The sequence below is a fragment of the Anolis sagrei genome, chromosome 2, assembly GCF_037176765.1.
Source record: "Anolis sagrei isolate rAnoSag1 chromosome 2, rAnoSag1.mat, whole genome shotgun sequence".
NCBI classification, from domain to species: domain Eukaryota; kingdom Metazoa; phylum Chordata; class Lepidosauria; order Squamata; family Dactyloidae; genus Anolis; species Anolis sagrei.
In genome coordinates, this window is record NC_090022.1 from 18,216,982 (window position 1) to 18,238,134 (window position 21,153).

The following is a 21,153-nucleotide window of genomic DNA, read 5'->3' on the forward strand; positions in this document are numbered from 1 at the left end:
GTGGTTCCCGCATCTCTCTAGGCTTCGAAAGTCTCCGCCCACTAACGCGGCTCAGCCAATGAGCGGCCGATATGCAAATCAAAACCTCCCCGCCGAATGGCTTTAGGTCGGAGAAGAAAAAAATCTTTTGAGCTGATTTTCTTAATGACCAATAGGGAAAGCGTTGCTGGGTAGGTTATGCAAATCACACAAGCCCCGCCTCCTTCTCTGTAATTGTTCAGGGAAGGAGGCTCCAGCTAGAGGCAGAAAAACAAGGTAAGGAGGGAAATAAGCAACATCTTTAAATAACATACATTCAAAGCCATTATTATTATCATTATTATCATTATTATTATTATAAGGGTAAAGTCAATCTTGGCATGAATACATTATGGGTTATTAATTACAGTTAAGACTTGATTAAACCACCTAAACAGTGTTTTCAAGGCTTTACTGTTTGGAACTTCATTTCCCAGAATCCCTGGCCATTGGCCAAGGCAGCTGGGGATTCTGGGAATTGTAGTCCAATTGTGTTGTCGAAGGCTTTCATGGCCAGAATCACTGGGTTGTTGTGACTCCACCATAAAGGTTTTGCTTGGGCAAGGAATACACAGAAGTAATTTTGTTGGTCTATGTATTGTCGAAGGCTTTCATGGCCTGAATCACTGGGTTGGTGTGTGTTTTCCTGGCTGTTTGGCCCTGTTCCAGAAGCATTCTCTCCTGACGTTTCGCCTGCATCTATGGCAGGCGTCCTCAGAGGTTGTGAGGTCTGTTGGAAACTAGGAAAATTGGGTTTATATATCTGTGAAATGTCCCAGGTGGGAGAAAGAACTCTTGTCTGTTTGAGGTAGGTGTGAATGTTTTAATTGGCCACCTTGATTAGCATTTGATCCTTGATCACTAAAATGATCAAGGGTCTGGAGAAAAAGCCCTGTGAGGAGCGGCTTAAGGAGCTGAGCATGTTCAGCCTGAAGAAGAGAAGGATGAGAGGAGACATTATAGCCATGTATAAATATGTGAGAGGAAGCCACAGGGAGGAGGGAGCAAGCTTGTTTTCTGCTTCCTTGGAGACTAGGACGCGGAACAATGGCTTCAACCCACAAGAGAGGAGATTCCATCTGAACACAAGGAAGAACTTCCTGACTGTGAGAGCCGTTCAGCAGTGGAACTCTCTGCCCCGGGGTGTGGTGGAGGCTCCTTCTTTGGAAGCTTTTAAACAGAGGCTGGATGGCCATCTGTCAGGGGTGATTTGAATGCAATATTCCTGCTTCTTGGCAGGGGGTTGGACTGGATGGCCCATGAGGTCTCTTCCCACTCTATGATTCTATAACTGGTCACCTTGATTAGCATTTGATGGCCTTGCAGCTTCAAAACCTGTTTGCCTCCTTACTGGGGGACCTGGCCATTCCACAGATATATAAACCTCACCTGCCTAGTTTCAACACAGGCTGGGAACACGGGGTTGCTGTGAGTTTTCTGGGCTGTAGAATCATAGAATCATAGAATCATAGAATCATAGAGTTGGAAGAGACCTCATGGGCCATCCAGTCCAACCCCCTGCCAAGAAGCAGGAATATTGCATTCAAATCACCCCTGACAAATGGCCATCCAGCCTCTGCTTAAAAGCTTCCAAAGAAGGAGCCTCCACCACACTCCGGGGCAGAGAGTTCCACTGCTGAACGGCTCTCACAGTCAGGAAGTTCTTCCTAATGTTCAGATGGAATCTCCTCTCTTGTAGTTTGAAGCCATTGTTCCGTGTCCTAGTCTCCAAGGAAGCAGAAAACAAGCTTGCTCCCTCCTCCCTGTGGCTTCCTCTCACATATTTATACATGGCTATCATATCTCCTCTCAGCCTTCTCTTCTTCAGGCTAAACATGCCCAGTTCCCTAAGCCGCTCCTCATAGGGCTTGTTCTCCAGACCCTTGATCATTTTAGTCGCCCTCCTCTGGACACTTTCCAGCTGTATGCCTATGTTCCAGCAGCATTCTCTCCTGATGTTTCACCTGCATCTATGGCAGGCGTCCTCAGAGGTTGTGAGGTCTGTTGGAAACTAGGAAAATGGAGTTTGTTTATCTGTGAAATGTGGGAGAAAGAACTCTTGTCTGTTTGAGATAGGTGTGAATGTTTTAATTGCCCACCTTGTTTAGCAGTTAATGGCCTTGCAGCTTCAGAGCATGGCTGCTTCCTGCCTGGGGGACTCCTTCTTTGGGAGGTGATTAGCTGGCCCTGATTTAGTCTTGTCTAGAATTCCCTTGTTTTTGAGTGTTTTTCTTTATTTATTGTTATGATTATAGAGGGGTTTTTAAATACTGTTCATTTTCATGGTTTCTTCCTTCCTGTTGAAATTGTTCACATGCTTGTGGATTTAAGTGGCTTCTCTGTGTAGTCTGACATGGTACAAAAATCTGGATTCCCCCAGGCAGGAAGCAGCTAGACCTTGAAAACTGCTAAGCCATTAAATGCTACATTCACACCTACCTCAAACAGGCAATAGTTCTTTCTCCCACCCTGGACATTCCTCAGATATATAAACAAAAATTTGACAAAATATGGATTCCCCCAGGCAGGAAGCAACCAGGCCTTGAAAACTGCTAGGTCAATAAATCTATATCTATATCTTCTATCTATCTATATATATGCTCTGTGCATAATGAGTGGCTTAAAAACCAGAAAACTACAGGGCCAAATGACCCCAAATTTGGCAATAAAACTCCTCACAATCCAACTCCTCACCATCACTGGAAAAAAAAGGGGAAGTAATGAAGGAGGGAAAGGGGGACGGAAGGAAAGAGAGAAGGAGGGAGGGAAAGAAGGAAGGAGGGAAGGAAGGAAAGCAAGCGGTACCGAAGGAAGGAAGAAGAGAAAGTAGAAAGGAAAGAAAAATGGAGGGAAATGCAGGAAAGAAGTAAAGGAAGAAGGAAGGAGAAAAGGAAATAAAAAAGTGAAAGAAGGAAGGAAACATGGAGGGAAGAAAGGAGACAAAGGAAGAAGTAGAGAAAGGAGGAGGGAAGGAAGGAAAGAGAGAAGGAAGGATGAAACCAAAGAGCGAAAGAAGGAATGAAAGAAAGAGATAGAGAAGGAAGAAAGGAGAGAAAGGGGAAGGGGAAGAAAAAGGGGGAAGGAATAGGTAGGTACCTCTCTTTCATAATAGTCCAGATATCTACCTCTACTTCGAAAATTCTTACTATAGGCCACAGCAACGCATGGCAGGGCACAGCTAGTACTAATCAAGGTAGCCAATTGCTACATTCACGCCTAACTCAAACAGACAAGAGTTCTTTCTCCCACCCGGGACATTCCACAGATATGTAAACCTCATTTTCTTAGTTTCCAACAGACCCCACAACCTCTGAGGATGCCTACCATAGATGCAGGTGAAACATCAGGAGAGAATGCTTCTGGAACATGAAAACTCACAGCAACCCAGTATTCCCAGCCTCTGTTGAAACTAGGCAAGTGAGGTTTATATATCTGTGGAATGGCCAGGTCAAGGAGGCAAACAGGTTTTGAAGCTGCAAGGCCATCAAATGCTAATCGAGGTGGCCAATTGAAACATTCACACCTTCCTCCAAAGGACAAGAGTTCTTTCTCCCACCCTGGACATTTCACAGATATATAAACCCAATTTTCCTAGTTTCCGGCAGACTTTACTATGCTTGCCATAGATGTGGGCAAAACGTCAGAAGAGAATGCTTCTGGGACATGGCCCGGAAAACTCACAACAACCCAGTAGTCCAATAGGCTGGATAACTAGAGTTTTGTAGGGATTGCTGCCGTGCAAAGCAACAAAAAAACATTTCTTGGTGACTTGTTTTTAGGCCTATTCCTAGAATTATTTGGGGTGCTGATTCAGAAAATTGCATTGGATAGACAACATCTCTAGTTTATAGAATCATAGAATCAAAGAGTTGGAAGAGATCTCATGGGCCATCCAGTCCAACCCCCTGCCAAGAAGCAGGAATATTGCATTTGAAGCACCCCTGATAGATGGCCATCCAGCCTCTGTTTAAAAGCTTCCAAAGAAGCAGCCTCCGAGGCAGAGAGTTCCACTGCTGAACGGCTCTCACAGTCAGGAAGTTCTTCCTCATGTTCAGATGGAATCTCCTCTTTTGTAGTTTGAAGTTTCTTAGATATGGTTTCCTATCACTGAGGAGATGGAGACTGGTAGATGCCATATGTTCTGTAACTCAAAAACTAGAGCCGATAGGGGGAAACAGGTGCCATTTTTTAAATTAGTAGGTCAAATATACCCAGAAACAGGCCTAATGTTGGAGGCACCAAGTTGTGTATTGGTCTGTGCTATTTATTTACGCAAACTTTCAATGTGATTTGATTTGATTGATTTTATTGATTTTTACTGGAATAATGCATGAAGCTGTTAGTAATTGTGAAATTTTACTGTAAGTTGTGATGATTGTTATGATGTTGGCATCTAATTGTTGCCTTTACTGTGTAAGCCGCCCTGGGTCCCCTTCGGGGTGAGAAGGGCGGGGTACAAGAACCCCAAATAATAATAATAATAATAATGTGTAAATAAGTGTGGCTTATTATTGGGCAATTTTTATGTATCTTTTTAAAAATGTGTTTTTACTCAAATGCATTAATGTGTTGCTTTTGTTTTCTTTCCATTCCAGGCAGTGACCTTGCTGAGCAACCATGATTGTTTTACCTCCGGGGCTGACGGAAGAAGAGGAAGCGCTACAGAAGAAGTTTGCTAAACTCAAGAAGAAGGTCAGGGCTTATGAGTACCAAGGCTGGACGTTGCCATCCTTAGGCTGGACCTACCTTGGTTTGGGAAGAGGGCTAAAGACCTTGTAAGATCACAACTCCCGTGATTCCATCACATGGAGTTGTAGCAGTTCAGATGGCTCCAAACTGCATTTATTCTACAGTGCAGATCAGGCATGGGCAAATTTGGGCCCTCCAGGTGTTTTGGACTTCAACTCCCACAATTCCTCCCATGGCCAGAATCAATGGGCTGCTGTGAGTTTTCTGGGCTGTATGGCCATGTTCCAGAAGCATTCTCTCCTGATGTTTTGCCCACATCTATGGCAAGCATCCTCAGAGGTTGTGAGGTCTGTTGGAAACTAGGCAAGTAGGATTTTATATATCTGTGGAATAATGTCCAGGGTGGGAGAAAGAATTTGTCTGCTTGAGGAAAGTGTGACTGTTGCCAATGGCCACATTGACTAGCATTTAATGGTCTTGTAGCTTCAAAGCCTGACTGGTTGCTGCCTGGTGGATCCTTCCTTGGGAGGTGTTAGCTGGCCCCAATTGATTCTTGTCTGGAATTTCCCTGCTTTTTGACTGTTACCCTTTATTTTCTGTACTGATTTTAGAGCGTTTTTTTTAAACTGGTAGCCAGAGTTTGATCATTTTCATGGTTTTCTCCTTTCTGTTGAAATGCCCACATGCTTGTGGAATTCAGTGGCTTTCAGTGGCTTCTCTGTGTAGTTTGACATGGTGATTGTTAGAGTAGTCCAGCATTTCTGTGTTCTCAAATAATATGCTGTGTCCAGGTTCGTTCATCAGGTGCTCTGCTATGGCTGACTTCTCGGGTTGAATTAGTCTGCAGTGCCTTTCATATTCCTTGATTTGTGTCTTCTTGGCACTGCATCTCCGCAGGCAGCAACCAGCCAGGCTTTAAAGCTACAGGGCCATTAAATGCTAATCAAGGTGGCCAATTGAAACATTCACACTTTCCTCCAACAGACAAGAGTTCTTTCTCCCACCCAGGACATTTTTCCGCAGATATATAAACCTCACTTGCCTTGTTTCCAGCAGACACCACAACCTCTGAGGATGCCTACCATAGATGTGGGTGAAACATCAGGAGAGAATGCTTCTGGAACATGGCCCTGCAGCCTGGAAAACACACAGCAAAGATTTTGCAGTTTAAGAAACTTTCCCCATGTTTTAGTGATAAGAAATTACTTTTATAATCCAGGAACAAAAATGGTGTTACTGTACATAGTGTTATTGGTGAATGTTTGATTTGTTTACCTATTTTACATGTCTGTACCTTGGGTCACATAAGGGGCCGTGAATGGGAGAAATTTAAGAAGCCCTGCTCCAGATGACGCTTCACCAGTGCATTTCACTCTACTTGGAAACTAGTATTGTATTAATGCAACTAAAATAAAATAGCATTCCCCTTGTTTGCTGCAGCAACATAATGTTGACTCATGTTCAGTTTAGGATTAATAATAATCCTAAGGTCCTTTTCATGTATAATATTGCCGAACTATTTCTCCGCGATCCTATTTTTTATTTGTTTATTTACTGTATTTATATCAACTCCAAAGGGGACTCAAGGCAGCTTATAGCAGAGGCAAAATTCAATGCCTTAAACAATTCAACAATTAAATGAACATTCAGTTAAAAATCTAAACAAAGTTAAAAGCAATTAAAACATAAACATTACCACTTATAGCTATAAAATCACACTATCCACAATCAAGGTCAGGCCATTCCAGTGATTGTTACATGTAAATCCTATATCTGCATTTTATGTTTGTGGCTTGAAAACATGCATTGTTAACCATTTTTTCTTTCTTTCCTTCCCCAACAGAAAAAGGCCCTCGTGGCCTTAAAGAAGCAACAGAGTTCAACCAGTCAGGCCAGCCAAGGAGGAATTAAACGCTGTAAGTTAACAGCTTTTTGTGAAAGAAGGGGAGAGGGACGGGTCAGGGTACAGTAATTCTGAGATCTTCCTATACTCTGCTCTCTTTCTCTCTCAGCCATCTCAGACCAGCCTGTGGTGGATACGGCAACAGCGACAGAGCAGGCCAAAATGTTGGTGAAAACAGGGGCCATTAGTGCTATTAAGGCTGAGAACAAGAACTCGGGGTTCAAGCGCTCCCGCACATTGGAGGGGAAACTGAAAGTAAGCAGATACACTGGGTTGGAGGCATGATGGCATTAATAGGACCAGTGAACATTCACCCCACTCTTAAACCCTTTGTGTGTCTTTAGGATCCTGAGAAAGGGCCAGCCCCGACTTTCCAGCCTTTCCAACGCAGCATCTCAGCAGATGATGATTCGCAAGAGGTACCTGGAATTTGGTGGTCTGTGTTGGAATGGGATGAATGAAGAGAAAAGGGGTATTTTGGTTTGCTTTTCTATTCCTTGGGATGGAAAATCTAGGATTTCAACTTTTATTCCTGGCTATTGGGCATGATATGTGACACTTCTGGAAATCCCATAGGTAGTGTCTGGGAGAAAGAACACCTTTTTACTGTAACTCTTTGCATCCACCAGCCATATCTGGCTAATGGTTCTAGGAACTTAGAAACAAAAGCAATATTTCAACATTTTCCATGCAAGAATAGGTTGGCGGGAGCGTTTAGAGCTAGCAAGATAGGTTGCCAAGAAGGTATGATGGATAGAAAGTGCAGTGTATAGTGGGAAGGGCATTCCCTGTGCCTTATGGTTTAGAATTGGGGAGAAAAGAGCAGCTTGGTTTAAATTTCAGGGAGTCTAGCTGAGGGAATGGATGCTGGGGAAAGGATGGTGGGACCTTGTGTGTTACAAACTGTTGGGCGAGTGGGCTTATTAACAAAAGACCCTCATCAATGTACAGCAGAGTAAATTATTACCAGCAGCGTGAGCCACCACCAGGAGCCCAAAGTGATAAAAAGAACAAAAACAACAAAGAGAAATGTTATCTCTTCCATAGGAGGCTTTTCTTTATAGCAAATTAATATGGTTGCGCTATTTACAAGGACAAAGTTTGTTGTTGTTGTTCATTCGTTCAGTCGTCTCCGACTCTTCGTGACCTCATGGACCAGCCCACGCCAGAGCTCCCTGTCGGCCGTTACCACCCCCAGCTCCCTCAAGGTCAGTCCAGTCACTTCAAGGATGCCATCCATCCATCTTGCCCTTGGTCGGCCCCTCTTCCTTTTGCCTTCCACTTTCCCCAGCATAATTGTCTTCTCTAGGCTTTCCTGTCTCCTCATGATGTGGCCAAAGTACTTCTGAGCAGTCGGGCTTTATTTCCTGGAGGATGGACTGGTTGGATCTTCTCGCAGTCCAAGGCACTCTCAGCACTTTCCTCCAACACCACAGCTCAAAAGCATCGATCTTCCTTCGCTCAGCCTTCCCTAAGGTCCAGCTCTCACATCCGTAGGTTACTACAGGGAATACCATGGCTTTGACTAGGCGGATCTTTGTTGTCAGTCTGATGTCTCTACTCTTCACTATTTTATCGAGACTGGACATTGCTCTCCTCCCAAGAAGTAAGCGTCTTCTGATTTCCTGCCCACAGTCTGCATCTGCAGTAATCTTTGCGCCTAGAAATACAAAGTCTGTCCTTCTATTTCCCAGTTGTCAATCATTCTTGTTGCCATAATCTTGGTTTTTTTGACGTTTAGCTGCAACCCGGCTTTTGCGCTTTCTTCTTTCACCTTGATTAGAAGGCTCCTCAGCTCCTCCTCGCTTTTGGCCATCAGGGTGGTGTCATCTGCATATCTGAGGTTGTTAATGTTTCTTCCAGCAATTTTCACCCCAGCCTTGCATTCATCAAGCCCCGCACATTGCATGATGTGTTCTGCATACAAGTTAAAAAGGTTGGGTGAGAGGATGCAGCCTTGCCGGACGCCTTTCCCAATCTTGAACCAGTCTGTTGTTCCGTGCTCAGTTCTTACTGTTGCGACTTGGTCCTTGTACAGATTCCTCAGGAGAGAGACAAGGTGGCTTGGGATGCCCATCCCACTAAGAACTTGCCACAATTTATTATGATCCACACAGTCAAAGGCTTTAGAATAGTCAATGAAGCAGAAGTAGATGTTTTTCTGAAACTCCCTGCCTTTCTCCATTATCCAGCGGATATTGGCAATCTGGTCTCTCGTTCCTCTACCTTTTCTAAACCCAGCTTGAACATCTGGCAACTCTCGCTCCATGTATTGCTGGAGTCTTCCTTGCAGGATCTTGAGCATTACCTTACTGGCATAACACAAATATAGAATCATAGAGTTGAAAGAGACCTCATGGGCCATCCAGTCCAACCCCCTGCCAAGAAACAGGAATATTGCATTCAAATCACCCCTGACAGATGGCCATCCAGCCTCTGTTTAAAAGCTTCCAAAGAAGGAGCCTCCACCATACTCCAGGGCAGAGAGTTCCACTGCTGAATGGCTCTCACAGTCAGGAAGTTCTCTCTAATGTTCAGATGGAATCTCCTTTCTTGTAGTTTGAAGCCATAAAGTTCTTCTTTGTTTCCATGCTTCTATGCTTCACTCTCACAGAGCCTCTTCTCACACTGAAGTCACACAGGAACTTCACACAGTAGCTTTTTACACAGAGCAGCCTTCACACTGGAGCTTCCTCTCACACTGAGGCATGCTCATACTGAGGCCTACTGACACTGGGGCCTACCTGACACTGGGACCTTTCTCCCACTGGGACCTTTCTCCCACTGAGGTCTTCTCACACTGAGGGCTCTCCTATCCTGAGGCGATCTAACACTGAGGTCTTCTCACACTGAGGGCTCTCCTATCCTGAGGCGATCTAACACTGAGGTCTTCTCATACTGAGGCCTTTAACACACTGAGGCCCTTCTCCCACAGAGACCACTCACAAACTGAGGCTACTAAGCTACAGGCACACCTGCTTGTATAGAACTGCAGCTTTTGCTGAGTCATTGCATCCATTTAACCCTTTCAGTGCTTGACTCACATTTTTGTAATTAAAAATATCTAGTTAATTTTTAATATTTCTGACACAAACTTCCTACAATTGCACTATAGATGAATTATACTGTTTGAAATAATTCAGTCTAATCCAAAATACTGGGTTGGAGCAGGAGATGAAGGACTGGTTTTATAATGTCTCTGGGCAGTTCAAAGAAAGGGGAAAATAAAGACAAGGGTGTTCTGATCTCCAGAGTTACTGATTTCAGTTGTTCACTCACTGCTTTGTCTTTCCTTTCCTTTAAAAAATATTTGTTTTAGGCTCGGCGGCCCCAAAGGAAGTCTCTCTATGAAAGGTCAGTTCAGTTTATAGTTTTCTTTGTCATGCCAGTGTGGAATTTAAAAAGTAAAATCTCACCTTATTCCAAAGGATGATTTAATGATTAAATTGTTTTGCAGTGAGGTATGATGGCAATGGCAGAAGTAGGCTCACGTATTTCCCAGGATCTTTTGCGTAATACAGTTTCTGTGGTCCCATCTGTACTGCCATATAATGCAATTTGACATTTTGTTTTGGCCAGAAAAATCCCAGAATCCGGACCAAAGGAAAAAAATGTGGCAAAGCCCCCAAACCCTCACTTTCTCACTGAGTGAAGAAATAACTTTTGAAATGATCCCTTCTTCTATATAAGCATGAAATAAGCAAAGATTTTTGTTCCCGATGGTAATTAAAATGGTGTTAAAGTTTCAGCACAAGATGTTGAGATTCAAGAACAATCACATTGCACAACAGAGTCCCACACAAGCATCGAAATCCCATTACAGGTGGTATACCAGTCAGGTTGCTATTGGTTAGTCTGGCTACTACCAGTGTTAGTCATCTTCTTTACTAGCAATCTCGTATGTTTAATTTTGCCTTAGACACTATTTCTCGCTTGTGGCAATGAATTTGTGGCAGGCCCATGATGTCTTTGACCAGCACAGCCAAGAGGATCTTTAAATGCATCTTTATCCCAAAGGAATCCCTCTTTTTCCCATCCCTTGTCCAGCTTTGTGAGCTCCAGTGAACGGCTCCGGGACCAAGAGAAAGATTCAGATGTGACCCGGGATCCAGAGAAGGAGTCGGACCGGAGTGAAAACATGCGTGGTTTCGAATGGGATTATGACCGGGATCGCAACCGGGACCGGAGTAAAGATCGGGACCAGGAGAGAGACCGGGATCGAGATCGAGATCGGGAAAGGGATCGAGACCGGGATCGGGACAGCGATCGGGAGAGAGACAGAGATCGAGACCGGGACAGAGACCGGGACAGAGATCGAGAGCGGGAGCGGGAGCGGGAACGAGAGGGCGGCTTTCGCCGTAAGGAATTCTTCCTGGCTTTTGGAGGGGGAAGGGGCAGGCACTGCAGCTTCTCAGATAGGACTGATGTCCTGGCTTCCCAGCGGGGATCATATCCAAATGGCTTCTTCATTTACTTATTAAAATACTTAGATCACATCCTATATTCCAGATCCCTTATCTTGAGTAGCCAAGCTGGGCATCACAGTTTTGTAGAGAGAGGCTGGAAATTGTTTTGAAAGATTCCACTTGTTTATTTATTGAATAGACTTACAGTCAACTCTCCACATTGGGGGGAGGGGTAAATTTTGTTGATTTGATTATTCCTTAGTTTGGGCCAACAATGTGGTGCAGCAGCTAAAAAAAAACCAATGGGATTTTGGCTTGCATAAACAGGAGTCTAGTGCCTAGATCCAGGGAAGTCATTCTACCCCTGTGTTCTGTCTTGGTCAGACCACACCTGGAATCACACTGTGTCCGATTTTGGGTACAGCAATTTAAGGAAGGTGTTGACAGACTGGAATGTGTCCAGAGGAGGGCAACTCAAATGATCAAGGGTCTGGAGAACAAGCCTTATAAGGAGCGGCTTAAAGAGCTGGATATGTTTAGCCTGCAGAAGAGAAGGGCCATGGATCAAGATGGGAGGGCAAGTCATAGGGAGGAGGGAGCAAGCTTGTTTTCTGCTGCCCTGGAGACTAGGACGCAATGGAATAATGGCTTCAAACAACAGGAAAGAAAGGAGATTTCACTTGAACATTAGAAAGAGCTTCCTAACTGTGAGAGCTGTTCAGCAGTGGAACTCTCTGCCTCAGAGTGTGGTGGAGACTCCTTCTATGAAGGCTTTTAAACAGAGGCTGAATGGTCATCTGTCAGGGGTGCTTTGAATACGATTTTCCTGCTTCTTGGTAGGGGGTTGGACTGGATGGCCCATGAGGTCTCTTCCAACTCAAGGATTCTATAATCAAAAAGTTTTATCTAAAAATGTATGGGTCCTCCAGTGCAACTTGGCCAGAAGTTAACTATTGAGTTATGCTGGAGGATCTAGAAATTCCCACAAAGGTGTTCCCTTTGTTTATTCACAGTTTTTCCACTTTTGCAAGGGATGTTTGTCCTCCACATTGGCTGAGTTTGGGGGCAAAGGACCCTTGCAAAAGTGTGAATAACCAATGGTTAGTGGTTGACTTCTGGCCAAGTTGCACTTGTTGCTAGTAGGGTTCTGTACTTGATGCATATATTCATTTGCAATTTTCATTAATAGTGGGTGTTGTTTTCATTTTACTGGCAATCTCCATAAAGCTAAAGCAAGCCACCTTGGGTCCCAGTTTTGAGTAAAAGGCTGCTGGATTAAAATCCGTAACTAAGAAAAGTACAGAACCCTGTTGTTGACAAGTCCTGTCCTTAGTAGTCAGTTGTCAAAACTGCAAAACACAAAAGACTTTACTTGCCAACAAAATTATAACAGAATAGTAGCCAATCTTGCCTCCATTTGTAGAGCATCTCCAAAGAGCCACAGAGAATGACTTCTTTGTATGTTACGCAAATGGAGCAAAATAAAAACATCCTTAAAGATCTCAAAATCTCCACAAGCTCATATGCAGAGATTGGGAGATAAACATTCTAGACTACTATTGTCCAAAAAGTAACTTTTCCAAAGTTCATAGGGCAATGTGACCCCTCAGACAGCCAGTAAAAATAAAGGGATTTACTGTCAATCTATATCTATATCTGCACTGTGATTTTTTTTATATATCTAACAGTGGCATAACTACTGAAAGTATACACACATAGTACAGCGGGCCGACTTACCTGTGGGGGTTCAGTTCAGGGACCCATCAGAAATATGAGATGGTCCATGTTTTTCCATATTATTAAATAGTGGCTACATAAATTGTGCACACTTCAACATCACCTGTGTCCACGTCACTGCCATTTAACAATATGACACATACCACTTTCCGAAGGACCCATTGTACACATATGAACTAAACTGCATGTTTAGATGAGAAAGGCCCAATGGGAACATTATGCCTAGGTTTCTTGAGGCAGTAGGCAATATTTCAAGGGGACGTTGCTGCGCCCGTACCTTGGGAAGTCTGACTTGGCCACGGTAGTCCACGCTCTGGTTACATCCCGTATAGACTACTGCAACGCTCTGTACGTGGAGTTGCCTTTGAAGACTGCTAGGAAGTTTCAGATGGTCCAACGCTCGGCAGCCAGGATACTAACAGGAGTGGCACTCTGGGAGCATACAACTACTTTGTTGCGTTAGCTCCACTGGCTACCAGTCTGCTACCAGGCACAATTCAAAGTGCTGCCATTTGCCTATAAAGCCCTAAACAGTTCTGGCCCAACTTACCTGTCCGAACACATCTCCTCCTATGAACCAGCTAGGACATTAAGATCATCTGGGGAGGCCCTGCTCTCGGTTCTGCCTGCATCACAGGTACGTCTGGGGGGGGGGGGGGGGGGCGAGAGACAGGGCCTTCTCAGTGGTGGCCCCTCGGCTGTGGAACACCCTTCCTACAGAAATTAGATCAGCCCCCTCCCTATTGGCATTTCGGAGGAAAGTGTAGACCTGGTTGTTCGAGCAGGCATTTGAATAGGCAGTGTAATGAACATAGGAACATAGGAATACAGAACAACGGATGATGCGATTGGATCTTGATTTTACTTGAGACGCTAATGAGATGTTATATTGATGTTTAACTGTTTATTACGTTATTATTTTAATTGTTTTTTAACTGTTTTAATGATGTTGAGCATTGAATTTTGCTGCTGTTAACCGCTTTGAGTCGCCTAAGGGCTGAGAAAAGCGGTATATAAATGAAGTAAATAAATACATACATTTGTACATGAATGAGGCTTCCTGGGGCAAGAAAAACAACGTATCTTTGTTTTTCTTCCCTCTTTCTCTCCCTAGGATCTGATTCTTTCCCAGACCACCGTGCCCCACGCAAAGGAAATACAGTGTATGTTTATGGGGCTGACATGAACCAGAACATGCTCCGTACCGCTTTCTCAGTCTTTGGGAACATCATTGATCTCTCCATGGACAACCCCCGCAAGTAAGTGCTGGGAAGGATGAAGGCTGGGCCAGGTCATTGTTGTGCTTAAGAAAATCCACCAGGAATTACTATTATTGCATGTCACAAAGAAAAGAATAAGTCAACAAGTGGATAGCAAATTCTGCTGATAGATTCCCCAAACTGCCAGTTTAAAGTCACCCATAACACTATGTAACACAATTTTTGTTCCTGGGTTATAAATATCATTTCATAATTGGTTCTGTCATAGAAACATGGAAAAAGTATATTAAACTGCCAAAACTTTGTTTTTGTGGGACACCCTGCAGCACATTTTGCTATAGTTTTCCAATGAATATCTCATCAAGTCTCAACCAATTCAACATAGTTTGTGGCTACCACAAAAAATGAAGTTTCTGGAATGTAACAATTACTTTCAAAGTGAGGACTGCACAATGAAACAGGAAATAACACTTTCAAACCAGGAACAGAAAATGTTTCACATTTTGTTACATAGTGTAATCTGCCTCCTGAAGTAACAGCCATTTTGCTTTACCTCAACCAGGCCACAACAAGACGGATCCAGATCACATTTCTGGGATCATTCTCCTATAAATGCACTTTGGTCCATGAGTTTTACATCATATCAACCACAAGCTTTTATGTACACGCTGTGCCCTAAATGGAGAAAGAATAGGGCCATACTGGCGGTGCATCCCTTATCCAAAATTCTTGGATTTTATTTTGCATTTTATTTCTTCAGATTTTGGACTACTGTATGTACATAATCTTGCAGATGAGACCCAAGTTTAAACACACATTTTTTTATCTTTCATGTGCTTATAGTCTGGAGGTTTTTGGTCGTGTCAGGAGCGACCTGAGAAACTGCAAGTCGCTTCTGGTGTGAGAGAATTGGCCGTCTGCAAGGACGTTGCCCAGGGGACACCTGGATGATTTGATGTTTTATCATCCTTATGGGAGGCTTCTTTCATGTCCCTGCATGAGGAGCTGGAGCTGATAGAGGGAGCTCATCCGCCTCTCCCCAGATTCGAACCTACGACCTGTCGGTCTTCAGTCCTGCCAGCACAAGGGTTTAACCCACTGCACCCCTGGGGGCTCTGGAGGTCATTTTATACAATGTTTTGAATCATTTTGTGCATGAAACAAAATTTGTGGAGATTGAACCATCAGAAAATCAAAGTGTCACTATCTCATCTACCCAACATTAGATTATGGAGCATTTTGGATTTTGGAATTCCAAATAAGGGATGCTCAACTTGTATCAATATTTGAAGTACAGTATTAAGTTGTTTTTGAATATTGCTACTGTGCCAATAACTATGAAACAATTGTTTATATTTGTATAACAACTGTGTAATGGATCAACTGTCCTATACATCTACTTCTAGATATATAGTGGGTTTTTTTTTTACTATTTTTGTTGTTAATTGTCATGAGGTTGGCTTTGAATTATGGTGGTCCTACAAATGAGAGACCTCCAAATATCCTGCCTTCCACCACTCTTGCAAATTTAGGATTGTAGCTTTCTTGGTTTAATCTATCCACCTTCCTCCTTTTCCTTCCACTTTGCCAAGACTTAACTTTTTCTAACAAGTCATGTCATCTCATATGTCTAGTAAAAAAGGTAAAGGTTGTCCCCTGACATTAAGTCCAGTCATGTCTGACTCTGGGGTGTGGTGCTCATCTCCATTTCTAAGCCGAAGAGCCAGCGTTGTCCGTAGACACCTCCAAGGTCATGTGGCCGGCATGACTGCGTGGAGCGCCGTTACCTTCCCGCTGGAGCGGTACCTATTGATCTACTCACATTTTGCATGTTTTCGAACTGCTAGGTTGGCAGAAGCTAGGGCTGACAGGGGAAGCTCACGCCGCTCCCCGGAATCGAACCTGTGACCTTTCGATCAACAAGCTCAGCAGCTCAGTGCTTTAACCCACTGCGCCACCGGGTCTAGAGGTTTAACAAAATCAATCTGATCATTTCTGGAATATGGAGAGAATTCAGCCTTGATTTGCTCCATGAATGTCCTTATTTGTGCCTCCAAATTCCCAGTCGACTTATGGCAACCCCTTGAATTTCATAAGGTTTTCTTTGTCCAGGAATACTCAGAGGTGGTTTTGCCAGTTCCTCTCTCTGAAATACAGCCTACAGTAGCTGGTGTTCATTGGTGGTCTCCCATCCAGTTACTGTCCCTGCTTAGCTTCCAAGATCACACAGAAAGTTGTATCTTTTGGGGATATTTTTTTTTTTGGTCGTATCGGGAGCAACTTGAGAAACTGCAAGTTGCTTCTGTTGTGAGAGAATTGGCCATCTGCAAGGGTGTTGCCCAGGGGATGCACAAATGTTTTGATGTTTTACCATCCTTGTGGGAGGCTGCTCTCATGTCCCCGCATGGGGAGCTGGAGCTGACAGAAGGAACTCATCTGTGCTTTCCCCGGGTTCGAGCCTGCGACGTGTTGGTCTTCAGTCCTGCCTTCACAGGGGCAGTGGGAATTAGGCATAGCCTTTTACACATTGTTTAACCCATTTCAAAGAAACCAATTTTTTAAAAGGAGGACCCCATCTACACTGCCATTATAATGCAGTTCAACTACATTGATCGTAAATGAGGCCTAAGAGTAGACTTCCAGGTGTTTTCCTTCAGGGTTATTTAATTTGTTTATCTTTTGGCAGTCTGTGAAGCCTTACCTCAGTTATCTTAAAAGTTATGGTTGAAAAAGTAACTTTTTCAAGTTTCACTTTTTGCCTGGGGGCCATTGGATGTACTGGGAGCATACCCAGCATCAATGCTAACCTTTCTCTTTTCTCATTCCCAGCTGTGCTTTCGTCACCTATGAAAAAATGGAGTCCGCAGATCAAGCTATCACTGAGGTCAGAATCTCTGCTTTTTCCCATTTGTGCTTTTCTTCTCTGCTGGGCCCGTAAAATGTCAGCTGAGATTCTTGTAGTATTTTTATAAGTATCTTCAGCAACATCATATATGATAAAAGGAGTAAGAACAATGTGCTGGCACTGTGGAAAGAATAAGGGATGGTACTCACATATGTTGTGGGAACAGGGGCGGCTCAACCCATTACGCAAAGTAAGCATTTGCAGTATAGTTGATTTTGCCCAGGGGCACTCTTGAGGCGCTCTTGGGGGAAAATAGACCTTGACGTACGCAAGTTGTAGTTACTGGGATGTATAGTTCACCTACAATCAAAGAGCATTCTGAACTCCACCAATGATGGAATTGAACCAAATATGGCACACAGAACTCCCACGACGAACAGAAAATATATATCAGTGATTGGTGGGGGGGGGGGGGGGGGGCAAAATACTGTTTGCTTACCGTTGAAAATTACCTAGGGCCGCCTCTGGGTGGGTATGTTAAAAAGTAATCACATTCTTACTCAGCAAGCAGAATTTGTACTGCAGTATATATAAATGAATGCTTAGCCTCTCTCTCATTTCCTTATAGCTCAATGGAAAGGTGGTGGAAGACATTCAGCTGAAGGTCAGCATTGCCCGCAAGCAGCCCATGCTGGATGCAGCCACCGGCAAATCTGTGTGGGGATCCTTGGGTATGTATTCCTCATAATTACCTAGATACAATAGTCCTGTGCTTAGTTGGAATTGGCAAATGGATTATAGGAATTATTATACTGTTCTACATTTCCCAGAATTCCACATTCAACATGGACACTGAGAATATACCTGGCTATGTTTTTTTTGGACTACCAAAATGTCCGGCATATAGATATTATAGAGAAGTTAAGGCCCTGCGGAGAGGCAAGTGAGAAAAATGGGGAACAAAAAAAAGTTTAGGAAACCAAATTTTCCTTTTTTTTACTGTACTTATTTTGGTTTTAATGAAGGCAAGGCCACATCTATACTCTAGCATTGATGCAGTTTGACAGCACTTGCACTGCCATGGCTCAGTGCTATGGAATCATGGGAGCTGTTGTTTTACAAAGTTCTTTAGCCTTCTCCCCCAAAGAGTGCTGGTGCCTCACCAAATGACAACTCCCAGGATTCCATAGCACAGAGCCATGGCAGTTCAGTGTGCATGGTTATAAATAGTGCTTTCGTTCCACATTGATTGCCATGGCAACATCCTATGCAATCTACCGTTTATGAATTATCAGCCAGAGAGATCTAGTGCCTCATCAAACTACAAATCCCAGGATTTCATAGGTGACTTTTAGGGCAGTTAAAGTGGAATATAGCACTATAAGCGTGCATTGTGAACAGCTTATGCTTTAAAACATCACAATATAAAATTCCTGTCTCTTTTTCTAATTACTACGTGATGAGTACTGAACATCCAATGTTGTGTGGGTTGCATGCTGGTCTCCTCTGGCAGAGCTAGGGACTAATAGCCTACATTGTCCCAGAATATGAGATTTAGTGTCCATTTTAGTGTATTTACTGTATTTTAAATATGTTTTTACCACACTGTTACTATTTAATTGTTTTTAACTTTTGTATTGCACCTTTTAAACTTCTCTAGTGAGGAGTGTTAGCCACCTTGAGTACCCATCAGGTGAAAAGTGGGATATTATTATTATTATTATTATTATTATTATTATTATTATTGTGTTGTTGAAGGCTTTCATGGCCAGAATCACTGGGTTGCTGTGAGTTTTCCAGTCTGTATGGCCATGTTCCAGAAGCACTCCTAGCGTTTTGCCCACATCTATGGCAGGCATCCTCAGAGGTTGTGAGGTTTGTTGGAAACAAGGCAAATGGGGTTTATATATCTGTGGAATGTCCAGGATGGGAGAAAGAACTCTTGCCTGTTGGAGGAATTGATCACCTTGATTAGCATTGAACAGTCTTGCAGCTTCAAGGCTTGGCTGCTTCCTGCCTGGGGAATCCTTTGTTGGGAGATAATCAACTAGTGCTGATTGTTTCTTGCCTGGAATACAGCCCAGAAAACTCACAGCAACTCAATAACAACAACAACAACAACAACAACAACAACATCTGCAGGAGTTGTTACATAATGCATACATGGCACAATTGAATACCAGTGTAGGACAATGTACAACCAGCCCTCTAGATTTGCTGTGTTAGGGTTGCAGAACCTCGCTTAAAGTGGGAAAACTATGAATAAGAAAGCACATTTTGTTAACCAGAAGAACCTCTAGGTCTTTCAGTGGAAACCTATGATCAACATTGTTGTTGTTGTTGTTGTTGTTGTTGTTATGTTTATTTATATCCTGCTTTTTCTCTCCACAAGGAGAGTAGCTTACATTAAAAGCATTTTCAATACAAAAAACCCTACAAATATACTAATATTAAGACAGAATATCTGTGGTATTTTAAATATCCGTGTGTAAAGAAGACCATTTTAATGCCACCAAATGTGAAGGAGTGGTTAAACTGCTGCCACCAATTGTGAAGGTGCGTGTTGTAATCTGTGAGGGAAGCCGGGCAACAATCAATATCAGCCTAGGAACTATTTTATAAAGGGACTGTTAATTACAGAAGGTTTTATTCAGTGGATAGCGTAGCGTTTACTGTCTCTGGCTGACTTCACTATTGCAGGCTGTTCAACTTAGAAGAAACGGTATCAGGCAAGGCTTGAGGAAAACAAGTAACAAGTTTATTTTAACAGGAGTATAACATATTTAACTGTTTCTTCTCAAGAGGCACAAATCTTGATGGTTACATTGGAAAGGTTTCATGAATAATCTCAGGCATAGAGTTCAAAACGTTTCACAGCAGGCACAGCAGGCTTAAACCTAGCCAAACCTTGATTCTTAATTCAGAATCAACAATCCCCTGTAGCTCTCTCACTACCAGGTCCTTCTCTGCAACTACTTTGGTCACCAATTGATTCCCTGAATCCCCACCCTGAGATTCAGTCTTTCCTATAGCACACTGGATACAGACACATTCCCTGAATCTCCACCCAGAGACTCAGTGTTTCCAGTCGCTCGGCGGCTTACTGACTGACTTTTTAAAACAGCTGCCTCCTGAAGAGGCAGTTGGCTCCGCCCCTGTTGCTATGGCAACTCAGCTAACGCCAAGCCACCATCTCCAACAAAACATAATCTCCCATACTTACCATCCCTAAACTACTGTCCAAACTACACATAACCAAAGGAATAAAACTTACACATCGTCACACCGTGGTATTTAAAAAATTCATTAAAAATCATAAAAATGTATTCAAAACTTAAAATCACAGCAAAAGTTCATCATAAAGTTGCACTGGCCTAGACATTAATCAAATCCACAAAAAAATAAAGGATCAGTGTGTATGCCTCGTAGCCTGTTGTGTGATGGTCAAGGAGAATTTGCATGTTTCTTGGTGAACGTTCATGTGCTAACACTTGCACAAAGGTCCCTCATGTGGAACTTCACCTTATGTCTGCATTTTTCACCACGAGGATGTCAGCCAGGAACTGATAGAAGTATGATTTTGAGTCTTCTATTTTTGGAATCACTTACACTTTTTCCCCTTTTTCAGCTGTGAGGAACAGTGTCAAGTGGTCTCACCGAGACAAGCGTTCCCAGGTCGTCTACAACGAGGATATCTTCTGAGGTTGGGGTGTGACCTTCTCCATTTCAATGGTGGAGCCATTTGCTTTTGCTTAGTCAAACTGTTCAAATAAATGTGAACTGGTTTTGTTTGTTTGTGATCCTTTTGCATTGAGGTCATTTGGATGGCTGTGTTTCTACTCCTTCAATGATATGATGTACGTCTTGTATGGAAGGCTACTCACCTCACCAGTGTCTGAACACACAGATATCCAAGAACACATTAATGCAGAGCTTCTCAACCTTCCTAACACAGCAACCCCTTCATAGAGTCCCTCATGTTGGGGTGACCCACCCAATCATAAAATAATTTTCGTTGTTACTTCATAACTGTAATGTTGCTACTTTTATGATCATGTAAATATTGGATATGCAGGATGCTCATTGCCATCTATTTGCTCATAACTGTATATAAGAAATTAGAGCTGATGCGGTCTGTCCAATGCAATTTATTGAGTCAGTGCCCCAAATAACCTCAAGAAAAGGCCCAAAATCCAAGACACTAAGAAAATTTGTTGTTGGACTGTGTAATGCAGGCATGGGCAAACTTTGGCTTTCCAAGTGTTTTGGGCTTCATATGCCTCAATTCCACAATTTTAGGAGTTGGAGTCCAAAACACCTAGAAAGCCAAAGTTT

General features: G+C 43.1%; 1 protein-coding gene across 1 annotated transcript; it reads left to right on the top strand.

Moving 5' to 3' along the window:
- The first annotated feature begins 147 nt into the window (after positions 1–147).
- Positions 148–20,618, top strand: NELFE (negative elongation factor complex member E). The gene is made up of 11 exons (XM_060759524.2): positions 148–255; positions 4,614–4,710; positions 6,551–6,623; positions 6,720–6,865; positions 6,955–7,029; positions 9,930–9,964; positions 10,658–10,968; positions 13,868–14,012; positions 16,803–16,857; positions 17,447–17,549; positions 20,447–20,618. Exons 2-11 carry the CDS (start codon positions 4,636–4,638, stop codon positions 20,518–20,520), a joined length of 1,092 nt encoding a protein of 363 aa, XP_060615507.2. The 5' UTR covers positions 148–255; positions 4,614–4,635; the 3' UTR covers positions 20,521–20,618.
- The last annotated feature ends 535 nt before the right edge of the window (positions 20,619–21,153 follow it).

What these genes read in the sequence shown, in the direction of transcription:
- NELFE (XM_060759524.2), top strand. Translation starts at nt 4,636, where the DNA reads ATGATTGTTTTACCTCCGGGGCTGACGGAAGAAGAGGAAGCGCTACAG. An exon ending in CAGATGATGATTCGCAAGAG is followed by an intron (nt 7,030 to 9,929) that starts GTACCTGGAATT and finishes TATTTGTTTTAG; the next exon opens with GCTCGGCGGCCCCAAAGGAA. An exon ending in ATCTGTGTGGGGATCCTTGG is followed by an intron (nt 17,550 to 20,446) that starts GTATGTATTCCT and finishes CCCCTTTTTCAG; the next exon opens with CTGTGAGGAACAGTGTCAAG.